At 44.7% G+C, this 16,467-nt stretch overlaps 2 protein-coding genes across 2 annotated transcripts in view; one reads left to right on the top strand and one right to left on the bottom strand.

Moving 5' to 3' along the window:
* Positions 1–16,467, top strand: part of itpr3 (inositol 1,4,5-trisphosphate receptor, type 3) — a 184,131-nt gene that overhangs the window by 132,458 nt on the left and 35,206 nt on the right. Inside the window, exons 35-42 of the mRNA XM_055654564.1 lie at positions 2,073–2,254; positions 2,683–2,831; positions 6,807–6,915; positions 9,206–9,296; positions 9,961–10,136; positions 12,175–12,352; positions 13,263–13,435; positions 15,132–15,332. Coding sequence (XP_055510539.1) covers positions 2,073–2,254; positions 2,683–2,831; positions 6,807–6,915; positions 9,206–9,296; positions 9,961–10,136; positions 12,175–12,352; positions 13,263–13,435; positions 15,132–15,332 — 1,259 coding nt within the window. The remainder of the gene's footprint in view (positions 1–2,072; positions 2,255–2,682; positions 2,832–6,806; positions 6,916–9,205; positions 9,297–9,960; positions 10,137–12,174; positions 12,353–13,262; positions 13,436–15,131; positions 15,333–16,467) is intronic.
* The window catches only part of LOC129708666 (ubiquinol-cytochrome-c reductase complex assembly factor 2), a 53,042-nt gene continuing 49,526 nt past the window's right edge, over positions 12,952–16,467 (bottom strand). Inside the window, exon 5 of the mRNA XM_055654572.1 lies at positions 12,952–13,004. Within this exon, the coding sequence (XP_055510547.1) occupies positions 12,967–13,004 (38 nt within the window). The 3' untranslated portion in view covers positions 12,952–12,966. The remainder of the gene's footprint in view (positions 13,005–16,467) is intronic.

Here is a 16,467-nt window from a genome sequence, read left to right as displayed (position 1 = left end):
CAGTAAGGCCTTTGACAAGGTTCCTCATGGAAGGTTGGTTAAGAAGGTTAAACTGTTGGGTATAAATGCCGGAATAGCAAGATGGATTCAACAGTGGCTGAATGGGAGAAGCCAGAGGGTAATGGTGGATGGCTGTTTGTCGGGTTGGAGGCAGGTGACTAGTGGGGTGCCTCAGGGAGCTGTGTTGGGTCCTTTGTTGTTTGTCATGTACATCAATGATCTGGATGAAGGGGTGGTAAATTGGATTAGTAAGTATGCAGATGATACCAAGATAGGGGGTGTTGTGGATAATGAAGAGGATTTCCAAAGTCTACAGAGTGATTTAGGCCATTTGGAAACATGGGCTGAAAGATGGCAGATGGAGTTTAATGCTGATAAATGTGAGGTGCTACACCTTGGCAGGACAAATCAAAATAGGACATACATGGTAAATGGTAGGGAATTGAAGAATACAGTTGAACAGAGGGATCTGGGAATAACCGTGCATAGTTCCTTGAAGGTGGAATCTCATATAGATAGGGTGGTAAAGAAAGCTTTTGGTATGCTAGCCTTTATAAATCAGAGCATTGAGTATAGAAGCTGGGATGTAATGTTAAAATTGTACAAGGCATTGGTGAGACAAATCTGGAGTATGGTGTACAATTTTGGTCGCCCAATTATAGGAAGGATGTCAACAAAATAGAGAGAGTACAGAGGAGATTTACTAGAATGTTGCCTGGGTTTCAACAACTAAGTTACAGAGATAGGTTGAATAAGTTAGGTCTTTATTCTCTGGAGCGCAGAAGGTTAAGGGGGGACTTGATAGAGGTCTTTAAAATGATGAGAGGGATAGACAGAGTTGATGTGGACAAGCTTTTCCCTTTGAGAATAGGGAAGATTCAAACAAGAGGACATGACTTCAGAATTAAGGGACTGAAGTTTAGGGGTAACATGAGGGGGAACGTCTTTACTCAGAGAGTGGTGGCTGTGTGGAATGAGCTCCCAGTGAAGATGGTGGCGGCAGGTTCGTTGGTATCATTTAAAAATAAATTGGATAGGCATATGGATGAGAAGAGAATGGAGGGTTATGGTATGAGTGCAGGCAGGTGGGACTAAGGGAAAAAGGTTGTTCGGCACGGACTTGTAGGGCGGAGATGGCCTGTTTCCGTGCTGTAATTGTTATATGGTTATATGGTTATATTAGTAGATCATTAGTCATACAGCACAGAAACAGGGCCAAACAAGATGCCTCAAATAAGCTAGTCCCATTAGGCCTATATCACTTTTCCCAGGGTGGAAATGTCAAATACTAGAGGGCATAACTTTAAGGTGAGAGGGGCAAATTTAAAGGGGCGGCAAGTTTTATTACATGGAGGTTTGTGGGCACCTGGAACATGCTGCCGGGGGCTGGTGGTGGAGGTCGGTGTGATAGTGGTGTTTAAGAGGCTCATAGGCTGGCACATAGCTCTGCAGGGAACAGAGGGATATGGATCATGAGCAGGCAGAGGAGATCAGTTTAAATTGGCATCATGTTAACATTAACTTGGGCCGAGTGGATTGTTCCTGTGCTGTACTGTTCTATACTATTCTATAGATGTTTAAACTAGCTGGTTATTTTGTGTGTAATGAAATGAGTGGACACAAAGTGCTGGGCTAACTCAGCAGGTCAGGCAGCATCCCTGAAGACCGTGGATGGGTGACATTTCGGGTTAAGACCCTTCTTTAGACCAAAGACTTTGTGTCTTCTTTTGGAAACCACGATCTGCAGTTTGTTGCCTCCACGCAGATGCACAGGAGTGTCACAGGAGACTGTGAAAGCCAGTGTGCTGAGCAGATCACCCCACTCTGCTTTAAAGTCAGTGATGCCTTTATGAGTTAATCGGTTCATAAGACACAGGAGCAGAATTCAGCCGTTTGGACCATCAAGTCATTTAATCATGGCTGATCTATATTTCCTCTCAACCCCATTTTCCTGCCTTCTCCCCGTGACCTTTGACACCTTTACTAATCAACAACCTGTTAAGCATTCCATTAAAAGCACCCAGTGACTTGGCCTCCACAGCCGTCTGTAACGTTATGGATTTTTATTACAGCAAAGAGCCGTTCGATACACCTTCCGATGGACCTGGATGCTCAGGCAGGCAACCTGTTGAACAGCCAGTCACTGACATTGCAGAGAAATGCGCCGAGCTTTAAGGCAAACACGCGCACGTTCCCTCGTACGGGAGGCTCGCCGCAGCAGTGGGACTACAAGAACATCATTGAAAAGCTACAGGTGTGTTGCTGCTCCTTCACCTTCACCTTCACTGTCATTCCAATGGAGTCATAGAGTCATACAGCACGGATCAAGTTCGGCAAGTTGGGTCGAAGGGTCGGCACAGTTGACCTTTCAGCCCAACTTGCCCATGCTGACCAAGACCCTTCCAAAGCCTCTACATCTCTCCTGTAATGGGTGATCAGAACTGCTGACCAAGACCTTTCGAAAGCGTCTATGTCTTTCCTGTAAAAGGTCGACCAGAACGGCACGCAATACTCCAAATGTGTTCTAACCAAAGTCCTATGGAGCTGCATCAGAGTGGTTTCAATTGCAGACAATGTTTAAACTCGGGAAGAACTTCAATAGGCATTGTTTCTTGAGTAATGATGCCTGCACTCGGGTCTTTATTTTGCTTCCAGTTGTGATGTTTGTTTGATTTTCTCCAGGATATTATTATAACTCTGGAAGACCGACTGCAACCACTGGTGGAAGCTGAGCTCTCTGTTCTCGTTGATGTCATGCATAGGCCAGAGCTGTTGTTTGCAGAAGGAACGGAAGCCAGGGATCGGTGTGAAAGTGGGAAATTTATCTCTAAGTAAGTGTAAGAATCCAGATCAAGTGGAGAAAAATAAATGAATGATCTACCCAGTACAATGCTGATACAAAACATTACTATCAATGTCAGAGAAGGACACAAAGTGCTGGAATTACTCAGCAGATCAGGCAGCTTATATGGAGAACATGGATGGGTGATGTTTCGGGTTGTGACCTTTCTTCCAACAAAGTGCTGGAGTCACTCAGTGGGTCAGGCAACATCTTTGGAGAACAAGGATAGGTGATGTTTTGGGTCTGGACTCCTCTTCCTCTCTGGAGAACATGGATAAGTGATGTTTAGGGCCGGGACCCTTCAAATTGATAAAGATGCTTTGTCCTGCCTCTCCTCTCTTCCACCTTTCTTCCCCCCACTTCCATACAATACAATACAATACAATACAATACAACGGTTTATTTGTCACATTGCACAAAAAGTGCAAGTGAAATGATATGTCAGCAGCGATACAATGATAAAGAGCACACACAAAAACACAATAAAATTTTAACATAAACATCCACCACAGCATTCATCACTGTGGTGGAAGGCACACAATTTGGCCAGTCCTCCTCCATTTTCCCCCGTGGTCGGGACCTCAACCCTCCGCAGCAATTGCTGCGGGCGTCCAGATGGTAAGGACAAGGTACAAGTCCAGGTAAGTCCAGAGTCGGCTCATCCCCACCGGAGACCGCGGCTTTTAGTTGGTATAGGCCGGCGGCCGAAGATTTAAAGTTCCCTCCAAGTCGCAGCCATAGGCACCGCAGTCTGCAGGGCCGGCGGTCGAAGCTCCCCTCCAGGGGTGATGTTAAGTCCACACCGAACTCGCGGTAGAAGTTGGCCGCGGGCCGGCGGTGGAAGCTTCTTCTTCCCCCCTGGTCTCCCACGAGGGGGGGCTGTAGACGCCGCACCAGCTGGAGCTGTGCAGACCGCGGCTTCAGGCTGCCGACTGCTGCGGGCCAACGAAACGGAGCGCTCCCCTCCAGCGAGGCCCAGCGCCGTGCTGACAGTTCACGCTGCACCCGCTGCCGGAGCCCCGAGCCCCGGGCGCGTCTCCGGGAAAGGCCGCGCCGATCCTCGCTGTTAGGCCACGGGGGAGGCGACCTGGAAAAAGTCGCCTCTCCTTGGAGGAGGCGACCGAAACGGTTTCCCCCTCACCCCCCCACACCACCCCCCACACAAAACACACGAAGGAACATTAAAAACATACTTCAAAACATACCAGAAAAAATAAAAAAAGTTGAAAAAAACTAACGCGCTGCTGACAGGGCTGCTGCCAGTGCAGCGACCCCACCGACCACACTCAGTCTGAAGAAGGCTCATGACACAAAACATCACCTATCCACATTCTCTGGAGATGCTGTCTGACCCATTGAGTTACTCCAGCACCGGGTGTTATTTTTTTTGTAAACCAACATCTGCAGTTCCTTGTGGCTCCTTATTACCAGCAACACATCAAGAGCTGGAGTAACTCAGTGGGTCAGGCAGCATCTGTGAAGGGAACTTGATCGCTGCTGCTCTTCAACCATGACCTGACCCACACTCACTACAGCCTGCCCATTCCCTCCACAGATGCTGCCTGACCTGTTGTGTTTTGCTCGAGATTCCAGCATCAGCAGTTCCTTGTGTCTCCAATGTAATACATTAATTCTCTAATCATATAGGACCTTGTTCTCCTATTTAATTTGGCATGTTAATGCAGGTAGTGCAATATCAATGGATAAGATATTTTGTTGACCACTTAGAAGTTTAAAGAAAAAAGTATAAAGATGCTCAACTAAAATGATAGTGGAAGCATTTTTGTGACAATTTTGAAACGTATTTCCACGATTAAATTTTTAGAACTTTTGGATCTTCTATAAGTGAACAATATCGGCTTTTAATGAAAGAACATTCCCCTTTTTCCAGTCCTGAGTGACTTCTTCCCCTTTCTGTTGTTGTTCATGTTTCTTTATGCTGCTGCCAAAGGAAGAACTGGCATTACTGTTGAACTTTGTTGTTTTCTGAGATAAAGAGCTCAGAACAATTAGAGATGGCACAGTGGCACAGCTGGTAGAGCCACTGCCTCACAACACTGGAGACCTGGGTTCAATCCTGACCTCAGGTACTGTTTCTGTGGTATTTGCATGTTCTCCCTGTGACTGTGTGAGTGTTCTCTGGCCGTTCTAGTTGTCGCCCACGCTCCAAAGATGAGCGGGTTTGGTAATTAACTGGCCTCTGCAATGAATGAGAAATTGGCATAACAGAACCATTGTGAATGCTCGCTGGCATGGACTTGGTGTGCTAATAGACCTGCCTATTTCAGTCTGTATCTCTAAATTAAATTAAACACATTAGAAATACTAACTGGAAAAGTCTCACTTTTCCATTAATTTTATATTCTTCTATCAGGTCTCCCCTCAACCTCTGACATTCCAGAGAAAACAATCCAAGTTCATCCATCCTCTTCTTATTGGTAATACACCGACCAGCAATCATCCTTACACTGGTTCCACCGCGCACACTAGAGATAGAAACAAAGAAAACAGGTGCAGGAGTAGGCCATTCGGCCCTTCGAGCCTGCACCGCCATTCAATATGATCATGGCTGATCATCCAACTCAGTATCCTGTACCTGCCTTCTCTCCACACCCCCTGATCCCTTTAGCCACATAACTTACAGATGCCAATTAACCTTCAAATCTGCTGTCTTTGGAATGTGGGAAGAAACCAGGGCACCCGGAGAAAGTCCACATGGTCACAGGAAGAACGTACAAACTATGACACCCCCCCGTAGTCAGGATCGAACCCGGGTCTCTGGCGATGTGAGGCAGCAACTCTATTGCTGCGCCACTGTACTTTTGACAATGTCTAATTCCTGCAGTGTCCCGTTCTGAACCCACAACAGAACATTAATATACAATGCACCCTGTAATCAAACAAGTTCTATACAAACATGATGACTGGAAAAAATAATGCCGACGCCTCCCTTGTTGACAAGGCAACAGGTTTTTAGCCAAGTGAGTAAGCACTAGATGAAAAAAAAGTGGGTGAGTTAGACTCTGTTCTAATGATCAATCATAGTTTGGAAGCTGTATGCTTAAAGCCAGTAACTCATTTTAACAAGACCATTATTTTATGCCATAAAAAGTCACTGCCTTTGAGTGGCCAAGTAATAGTTTTGCAAAGTCTGCAAAAGTCTTGCAGCACACAAGTTTTTGAAACAACCATCTTCTATACACTTAAAGTGGTACAGGAACGGGTTTCTACGGGGTATGGATGTCAGAGGGTATGGAGGGAAGGCAGGAGAATGGTGTTAGAAGGGAGATATAGATCAGCCATGGAGGAATGTACTTGATGGGCTGAATGGCCTAATTCTGCTCCTATCACTTATGACCTTATGACCTAAACCCTTGCATACATGTGGAAAATATGGGTTAGTATTGTATTTGATAGAATGGTGATTCACTGTGCAGCTGAATTTAAACAGGCAAATCACTGAATTTGAATGCCTGAATATTTTTTTTCTGTATTTGAATGCTGCAGAAGACAGCAGGGAGATTGTGAAGTATGAATCAGAATTTGAGGTGTTTCAAAGTTTTTCTAAGAGGCGTAGTTTTAATCTATAAAACTGTAAATGTAAGTGGTACTGGAAGGAAAATAGAATATACAAACAGGGAACTGCAAATGCTGGTTTACTATGGAATGACGTAATGTGCTGGAGTAACTCTGCGGCAGCAATCATAGAATCATAGTCATACAGCGTAGACACAGGCCCTTCAGCTCAACTTTCCCACACCAACATGCCCCAACTACAGTAGTCCCACCTGCCTGCATTTGGCCCATATCCCTCTAAACCTATCCTATTCATGTACTTGTACGAAAGAATGTGGATAGGTGACGTTTCAAGTCGGGGGAGGAGAGGGAGTGGGGTAGGTTAGAGGGAGGGGAGAGGGAGGGGAGGGAGAGGGAGATTATTGTTATTATCTGTTTATTTTTCTAGGCTAATCGAACACACTAAGAACCTGATGTCAACAGAAGAAAAGCTCTGCATTAAAGTTCTTCGTATCCTTCAAGAAATGTTGGTCAAAAAGTGCAGCTTTGGAGATCGGGTAAAAGCAAAACTATTCAAGTGCATGTGTTGTCGCTTGTACAGAGATCAACAAAAGATGCCCCATCAAATCACAGGCATGCTTTTACATTGTGCAGCACAGGAACAGGTCCATTAGCCCACAATGTCCATGTTGAACATGAGCCCAAGTTAAACTAATCTCCTGTGTCTGCACATATCCAGGTTAAACTAATCTCCACAGTCGGATCCATATCCCTCCATTCCCTGCATATCCACGTGAGGGTTATGTGAAGGCATTTAGATGATTAAAAACAGAAAATAGTGGAGACACAGAAAAGGGGCAGCACAGCGGTAGAGTTGCTGCCTTACAGCACCGGAGACCCAGGTTCAATCCTGACTATGCGTGCTGTCTGTACGGAGTTTGTACATTCTCCCAGCGACCGCGTGGGTTTTCGCCGGATGCTCCCGTTTCCCCCCACGCTCCAAAGATGTGCAGATTTGTAGGTTAATTGGCTTCTTCAAATTGTCCCTATGAGGATCATTGGTCCGCACGACCTTGGTGGGCCGAAGGGCCTGTTTCCACGCCGTATCTCTAAAACTAAACTAAGATTGGGCACTGGATAAAAAGCAGAGTTATCATCTCACGTCCAATTTCAGGTGGAGTCCAAGATCAGAAACATGAACTGTTTCTCCCTCCACAGATGCTGCTTGTCCTTCTGAGTATTTTCAGTATTTTATTTCAGAATTCCAGCATCTCACGGGATTTTGTTTTGTTTAAATATCAATACCATTATGGACACCATGGTAAGTGAGGAATCAGGCGGGAAAGAGGTTGAGGTAGAAGGTTAAAGAATGGACTTGCTGATTTTTATATCTTACGCTGTGTAAACATGTGAAAAATTAATCGTGTGGTATTCTGCTCTAAAGCAATAGAGCTGTTAATAATTTAAATCACAGTGTACGTTTGGTTTCTGTTGTAGGGAAAAGAATAGTGAGGGCTGATAACTACTAAATAGTGGATGGTGCTAATATGGTGACAGAGAACCACAGGCAAAGCCTAAACGTAGAGACATGGAATGCAGCAGTGATGACACCCATGTTTCAGGGACTTCATTGATTATGTTATATCGTGTTCCCATCATTGTAACAGAAAATTGGATCTACTGTCAATTAAATTAGATTTGTGGATAATCATTTTATTCTGTAATCTTAACCTAATTTTACTCTTAATCAAGTTTCTGTGTAATCTCGTTAACAGATAATATAAAATCAGTACCAAAATCGAGCTCAGGAGATCAGCTTTGACTGGTCTTCTGGTGCATACCTGTTTTAATATATCACATGTAACTTTGGACTCCAACTCTGCGTGGCCCTTCCATTTATCCCTACAGTTTCCATAATGCAAAATGCTCCATTCTCCACAAGAACCAACACTTTTGAAAGGAAATGGACTTGCATCAAAACTTGTTTCAGCTCATCGACGACAATGCTCTAGCTTCGGACTGAACTGGACTTGAAGTGTTATGAAATTAAAATCAAATCAAAATCAAATCAAAAGACTTTATTGTCATTCAAAAATACACCAACAAATGCAAGTCTGAATGAAATTTTGTTGCATCTGACTCACCGTGCAACATAAAATAACAAAAGGATAAAATAGATAAAAAGATAAAATAGATAATGGTGGCAGCACATTACATGGAATTCAAGAGTCTGATGGCTCTGGGGAAGAAGCTGTTGCAGAACCTGGCCATTCTGCTCCTTATACTGCGATACCTTTTGCCCGAGGGCAGCAGAGTGAACAGTCCATGTTGGAGATGTGTGGGGTCTTTTATAATGCTGTTGGCCTTGGACAAGCAACGGTTGCACGCAATGTCCCGGTTTAAAGGAAGAGAAGTCCCGATGATTTTTTCAGCCGTCCTCACTACTCTCTGCACGGACTTCCAGTCGGAGGCTTTACAGTCCCCAAACCAGACAGAGATGCAGCTGGTCAAAATGCTCTCTATGGTGCCCCTGTAGAAAATGGTGAGGACGGGATGGGGGAGGTGAGCTCTTCTCATCCGGCACTGTAAGTGCAGCCGCTGCTGCACTTTCTTAACTAGTGATGCGATGTTTTGTGACCAGGTCAGACTGTTTGTGATCTGCACCCCCAGGAACTTAGTGCGACTGACCAAATCTACATCGATGTCATTAAGTTCTCTCTTTCCAATTGAAAAAGAATTTACTGTTCAGATGCCACATTTGTTAAACCAGATGTAGTTACTACTGTAGCTGCAAACATGTTTGAACATTTTAACTTCTATGCTCATCTCATGATTATTTTCTTACAGGGAAATGAATTGAGAAAAACTCTTCTGAACAACTACCTTTATAACAAGAAGACAAACTCAAAAAACGACTGCACTGATCTTTGCTTCACAGGTATTAACATAGATCATTAACATTAGCTAACATTAACATAGTGTTAGCATAGCTCGTAAAGATGCCACCTCACAGCACCAGAGACCCGGGTTTGATCCTGACCATGGGTGCTGTGTGTGTGGAGTTTGTACGTTCTCCCTGTGAGCATGTAGGGTTTCCTCTCACATCCCAAAGACATGAGGGTTTGTAGATGAATTGTTTTCTGTAAATTTGTAAATTATCTTTAGTGTGTGGGATAGTGCTAGTGTTCTGGGTGATCACTGGTTGACGTGGACCTAAGGGCCTGTTTCCACACTATTATCGTTAAAAACTAAAACTGGTATGTTAGAAGTGGGTGCAAAAGTGGGATAGTACAGAACTTGTGTGAACGAGTAATCAATGGTCATCGTGGACTCAATGGGCTGAAGGGCCTGTTTCCTCTCTGCATCGTTCAATCAAGATTCCAGCCCACAAATATTTCAATCAATCAATTCAATCAAAGGAAAAACCTTGAACAATACAGCACAGGAACCGGCCCTTCAGTCCACACTGACCATGGTGAGGTGAGCATGATGCCAAATGAAACTAATCACCTCTGCCTGCACTTGATCCATATCCTTCCAATCCCTGCATAAGTTCCATACATTTACCAAAAAGACAAAATTTAATTTTATTCTTCTGTAAGATCCCGACAAGCCTCAGGACTGGAGCACCATAGCTCTGATCCAGTGTCGTCTCGACCGAGAAGGAGCCACTAAACTGGTGTCAGATCTCATCATAAACTCCAATGGTGACAAGATTTTCCAGGAGAGTGTTTTATTGGCCATTGCTCTGCTGGATGGAGGAAACACTGAAATTCAGGTACGTGGAATAGTCTTAACTTTTAATCTCTCAATAGTCTTTGATTGTTCTCTGAAATAATGAACATTAATTCAGATACATTAGGACATGGTTGGTAGTGGCCGTGAGCAGATGTAGCACCGACGGACGAGAGGCCGAAGCAAAGAAGTCGAAGCCAAATAGAACCGAATGGAAACGAGGCCGAAACGCCAATAAACCGAAAGATTACGTAAACGAGACGCCTACTAATCGAAAAGCTGCATCGACTAAAAGCAAACTCACAGAATGGCCGCTCTGTTGATACGCCACCTACCCGAAAGGTGGCGTCGCCTACAGGACTTGGACATGACGTTACCGCGTCAACGATTCATCCAGACCCCCGCGTCCATCACATCACTGTGAAGGCCTGAACGTTGTCCCAAACCTCCGCTCCACCCGCGGAGGGAGGCCGTGGGAGAGTGGGGGCTGTCCCGAGGGATGCACACATTCGGCCGCATTCAACTTGGTGCTTGGGTTCAGATTGCCCAATCATCTATTGCTTGTGTGGGAAAATGAACCCCATGCTTCCGTCTCCCCCTTCTGAAAAGTTTGCTTTTAGGCGACACAGCTTTTCGATTCGTTGGCTTTTAGGCGTCCCGTCCTTTCGGTTATTTTGCATTTAGGCGTCCCGCCCTTTCGGTTAGTAGGCGTTTCGTCTTCGGACTCTTTCGGTTTATTGGCCTTTCAGCCTCATTTCTATTTGGTTCTCTGGCTTCGGCTTCGTGTCTGTCGGCGCCACGTCCGGGTACCGGTGGTGGCAGTGTATTTTCATAGACTGGAGGTATCAGTGTTCATTCCTTGGAGAGCAGGAGGATGAGAGATGGGTGATCATACAGAACGGTACAAGAGTATGATAAGGTGTCACAGTGGCGCAGCAGTAGAGTTGCTCCCTTACAGTGCCAGTGAACCGGGTTCGATCCTGACCTCCGCTGCTGTGTGTACAGAATTTGCATGTTCTCCCTGTGACTGCATGGGTTTTCTCCAGGTGCTCTGGTTTCCTCCCGCATCACAACAGGTTTGTCGGTTAATTGGCTTCGGTAAAATTGTCCATAATCTGTAGAATGGTTCTGGTGTATGAGGTGATCGCTGCTCGGCGCGGACTTGGTGGGCCAAAGGGCCTGTTTCCGCTCTGTATTCCTAAAAAATAGATTGGGTGAATGCATAGTCTTTTACCGAGAGCAGGGGAATCAAGAACCAGAGGATTTAGATTTAAGGTGAGGGGGGAAAGATTTAATAGGAACATGAGGGCAAACATTTTTACACAGTGGGTGGTAGGTGTATGGAAAATGCTGCCGGAGGGGGTAGTTGAGGCTGGCGCTATCAAAATATTTAAGAAATATTTAGATAGGTACATGGTTAGCATCAATTTAGAAGGGATAAGGATCAAATGTGGGCAGATGGGACTAGTGTAGATAGGGCAAGTTAGCTCGAAGGGCCTGTTTCCACACTGTTTGGCTCTGTGACCATATGATTTCTGCCAATGTTGTAGAATTGGATTGCGACACCTTGTCAATGCCTCAAATCTGAATTTTTCTGTCAGGATATTTTGTGAGAGATTTTGCTGCAACTAGTTATATAGTCGTTCAGCCTGGAGCTGCGTCAGACACCTGGGTTCGACTCTGTCCTTGGGTGCTTGCTGTGTGGAGTTTGTACCTTCTCACCGTGACCGCATGGGTTTCCTCCCGGGTGCTCCGGTTTCCTCCTGCATCCCAAAGATGTGTGGGTTGGTAGATTAATTGGCCTCTCTACAATTGTCCCTAGTGTGTAGGGAATGGATGAGAAAGTGGTATAATACAGATCCAGTGTGAACGGGTGATCGATGGTTGGCATGAACTTGCTGGGCCGAAGGGGGGAGGAGGGAGCAGGGGGGATTTCAAGTGCGCTCTCATAATTTTGTCCAGATTGAAGGAGGTGCCGGACCAACAGTTGCCAGAAAATCGGTGGTGGACCTGTACTTGATCTATGAACTTTTCCACTGTACATGCTTGCTAATATATAAATATATTTTTTTTGTCTCCAGAATTCTTTCCATGCGCTTATGACTGGTGACAGTAAATCAGAGAAGTTTTTTAAGGTGCTTAATAATCGGATCAAGACGGCTCAGCAAGAAATCAAAGCCACCGTCTCGGTCAACATGAATGACCAGGGAAGCAAAATAACAAAGGACACACAAGACAAAACACAAGGCACCACAGGAGGTAAGCAAAAAGGCTCGAGGATTTCACTGGCATTTAGACTAATGAACAAATCTGATTTTTTCAAAAGGCATCTTTATTCTTAAATGTCTGCAATTTTCCACGTAATAATTGCTTTGTTTTGTAGCTAATATCTCGGCGTTTGTCAAAAGTATAAAGGGGCCGTCCCACTTGGGTGACCTAACCCGCGAGCTCTGGCGAGTTTGCCCTCGACTCATACTCGCAGAATGGTCGACACGAGGTCGCAGGAGGTCTTTGTGACTCTCCTTCATGCTCGAGAGTGGTCCCCGTTTACTCGAGGCCTCAGCTAGGTCGTGGCGAATAAAAAAAGGTCACCATGGAAAAAAATCAATATTTTTTTTTGTCATAGGTTTAGTCGTAGTAGGTCATAGTAGGTCGGCATGTTAGTCGTAGGTAATTGAGGATAGTCGAAGCTAATCGTAGATAGTCTTCATCGTAGTTGAAGGGAGGTAGAAGGAGATAGAAGGAGGGCGTCTTCACTCCCCACTATTCGGTGTCCAATTTTCCCGGTTAGTCATAGGTAGTCGAAGCTCGTCTTCAATATAGTCGAAGGAGGTCGAAGGAGGTCTTCAACATGGCATTTTTTTCAAACTCTCCTAAACTCGCCAATTAGGTCGCCGAAGTGGGACAGCCCCTTAAGGATAAAGAAAGAGTAGGGAATTCAAAAGAATTGCATTATGAAGCTTGCAAACAATTCATTACATGCTGTGCGTAATTGATAACAAATAGATTAACATCTTAGAAAACCACTTTGTTTCCTCTTTTAATGAATCTGTACATCTGTTCCCCGAACAGATGAACGAATTTTGTGCAATATATAATGTGCTTGACGCTAATGCTACACAGCGAGGTATTCGTCATGAGTTTCAATCATTGCTTGTTTCCCATTTAGGAAAAGATGTCCATGTTTTGCTGGCAACTGCTCATAACAGATCACAGATGAACAAGTCAGCAGGTATCGAACCCGGGCTGAAGGAAGCTGAAATAAGTCCAGCGGTAGCAATAATGCAACCTATTCTACGGTTTCTACAGCTCCTGTGTGAAAACCATAACTGCAACCTTCAGGTTAGTCCATGCTGAGTCGCATCAGTGACCGTGCGTTAATCATAACATTACAAACAGAAGTGAATGCAGATGAGTGGCTGTTTGGTGTCTGGAGTTCCAGAGCTTCCAGGGCAACTGAACCATCCTATCACCAACTAGAGAGCGGTTCTGACCTAACATCTACCTCATGTGTAAAAGAAACGAGCCCTGCAAATCTCCTTGAAACTTTCTCACTCTCACCTTACAGCTATGCCCTCTAGTGTTGGACATTTCCACCTTGTGGAAACATAGAAAATAGTGCAGGAGTAGGCCATTCGGCCCTTCGAGCCAGCACTACCATTCAATATGATCATGGCAGGTCATTCAAGATCAGTACCCCGTTCCTGCTTTCTCCCCATATCTCTTGATTCCATTAGCCCTTCGAGCTATACTAACTCAAAAAGGTTTTGACTGCGTACTCTATCCATGCCTCTCATAAATGTATTTCCTTTAGTGGAGAGATTGAGAGAGAGAGAGAGAGAGAGAGAGAGAGAGAGGGAGCATTTAATTGAGATGTGTACCAACAATGGAACAAGGAAATTCTTAATTGCAACAGTTTAACAGGCTTGTAAACATGTGCAGGAAGGAACTGCAGATGCTGGTTTAAACCGAAGAGTAAGCTGGAGTTACTCAGCGGGTCAGCCAGTGTCTCTGGAGCATCTACTGTATCTTAGGCTTGTAAACATAATACACACAGATAATATAAAATAATTTCTTTAAAAATTCAATAAAATAATGGCCGTAATGCAAGTGCAAAAACCGAAGTCAGTAGTGGAACCATTGACAGTCCATAGAAGTGAACTGAAGGTCATATTGGTCAAGGTTAGTATGGTATAGTGTTCAAGAGCCTGATAGTTGTTGGAAATAAGCTATTTTTGAACTTGTTGGTCACAGTTTTCAGACTCCTGTACATTCTTCCCAATGATAGGAATAAAATAAGAGCATGGCTAGGGTGGTGTCGACCTTTGATGATATTGGCTGCCTTTTTGAACCAGTGCCTCCAATGGATCCCTTCGGTCGTGGGAAGAGCAGTACCTGTGATGTACCCATTGTTGTTGTTCAGTGTCCTGATTCTACTGGGGAAATAATATGTTTACTTAAGGGCCTGTCCCACATGGGCGTCATTTGCACGTCATTTACGCGACATAATTTACGCGTCACGATGCACGACTCGCGCGTGGTGACGTACACGTGATGCGCGCATGGTGTACATTACGCGAGCATGGTGCGTGGTGACGTAGGTAGTGACGTGCGGATTTTGGGATTCACAAGTGGGACAGGCCCTTTACATAGACCAGTTCTTTTTCTGAAATGCCAGCGGACTTGGTGAAGAGGGAAGTGAGATAGTTTAGTTTAGAGATACAGTGTGGACACAAGCCTTTCGGCCCACCGAGTCAACACTGACCATCGATCACCCGTACACTAGCTCTATCCTATACACGAGGGACAATTTATAATTTTACCGAAGGCAATTAACCCACGTCTTTGGAATGTGGAAGGAAATCCATGATCGTATTGAATTATGGGGCAAGCTTGAGGAATCTGGTGACCTTCCTGTGCTCCTGTTTTCTTGTGTTCTTGTGCAAAACCATTGTCCATATCTGACTTTGCCTTCTGTTCACTGGTGCAAGGAGTTGCTGCTTTATTTTCTTGATTGTTTTTGTGCTTCCCTCAACAGAATCTACTCCGCTGTCAAAACAACAAGACAAGTTACAACTTAGTTTGTCAGACGCTGCAGTTTCTGGATATCATGTGTGGAAGCACGACGGGAGGTCTGGGGTTGCTTGGACTGTACATCAATGAGAACAATGTGCAGCTTATTAATCAGACACTCGAGACACTAACAGAGTATTGTCAGGGTCCTTGCAATGAAAACCAGGTATGCATTACAGGTCTACCACCGAACTTCCGGCAACGTTTGTTGGTTCCAGAGTTTTCCTGCATTATCGTTTTGCTGGACCGATGAGGTCGAGATTGGGTGCCTCACCCGGCTTAGGCGACACATTTTCAGGGGGAATTCAAGTGCTCTCTCGTAACTTGTCTGGATTAAAGGAGGTGCCGGATCACCAGTTGCCGGAAAATCGGTGGTGGACCTGTTTCATTGAACCATATCCACATAGTTACGGGTTAACTTTGGACTCTTGGTACAGTGGGGATTTTCGTTTGACATAAAAAACAAATGTTATGTCCATACATTGGTTCAATTCAAGTGTGGACTTACTTCAGTTATAGAAGGCTATTTCGGGAATATTAGGCATAACTCCAAAAACACTAAGAAGCACTGAGTGGAATAAAGGGGAGGCAATCTAAGACTGAGGTGAGAAAAAACATTTTCACCCAGAGAGTTGTGAATTTGTGGAATTTCCTGCCACAAAGGGTAGTGGGGGCCAAATCACTGGATGAATTTAAGAGAGAGTTAGGTAGAGCTCCAGGGGCTAGTGGAATCAATGGATATGGGGAGAAGGCAGGCACGGGTTATTGATTGGGGACGATCAGCCATGATCACAAAAAATGGCGGTGCTGGCTCGAAGGGCCGAATGGCCTCCTTCTGCACCTATTTTCTATGTTTCTATGTGGAGCACTGGTAGAGCTGGTGCCTCACAGCACCAGAGACACGGGCTCAATCCTCACCTCTGGTTCCGTTTGTGTGGAGTTTTCATGATCTCCCAGTGACTGCGTGGTTTTTCTTCAGGTGTTCCAGTTTCCTGCCACACCTCAAAGATGTGTGGATTTGTAGGTTAATTGGCCTTTATAAATTTTTGCTTGTGTGTAAGGCGTGGATGAGAAAATAGAACGAGTGTGAACGGGTGATCAATAGTTGGTGTGGACTCGGTGGGCTGAAGAACCTGTTTGCATGGTGCATCTTTCAGTCAAACAAAACAAGGGAAGTTCATGAAGTGGGGAAAGGAAATAAGTCCCTTGCAAATCCTATTGCAAACCTTTAGTAAAATATTTAATAACTTGTCCTTTATTGGTTGATGTAAAGCAGAGTTTTACTAAATTACTAACTTTGA

Source organism: Leucoraja erinacea, chromosome 24 (genome assembly GCF_028641065.1).
Source record: "Leucoraja erinacea ecotype New England chromosome 24, Leri_hhj_1, whole genome shotgun sequence".
In the NCBI taxonomy this organism is placed as follows: Eukaryota; Metazoa; Chordata; class Chondrichthyes; order Rajiformes; family Rajidae; genus Leucoraja; species Leucoraja erinaceus.
The sequence above is the reverse complement of the archived record's forward strand: the minus strand, read 5'-3'. Positions and strand labels throughout refer to the sequence as shown.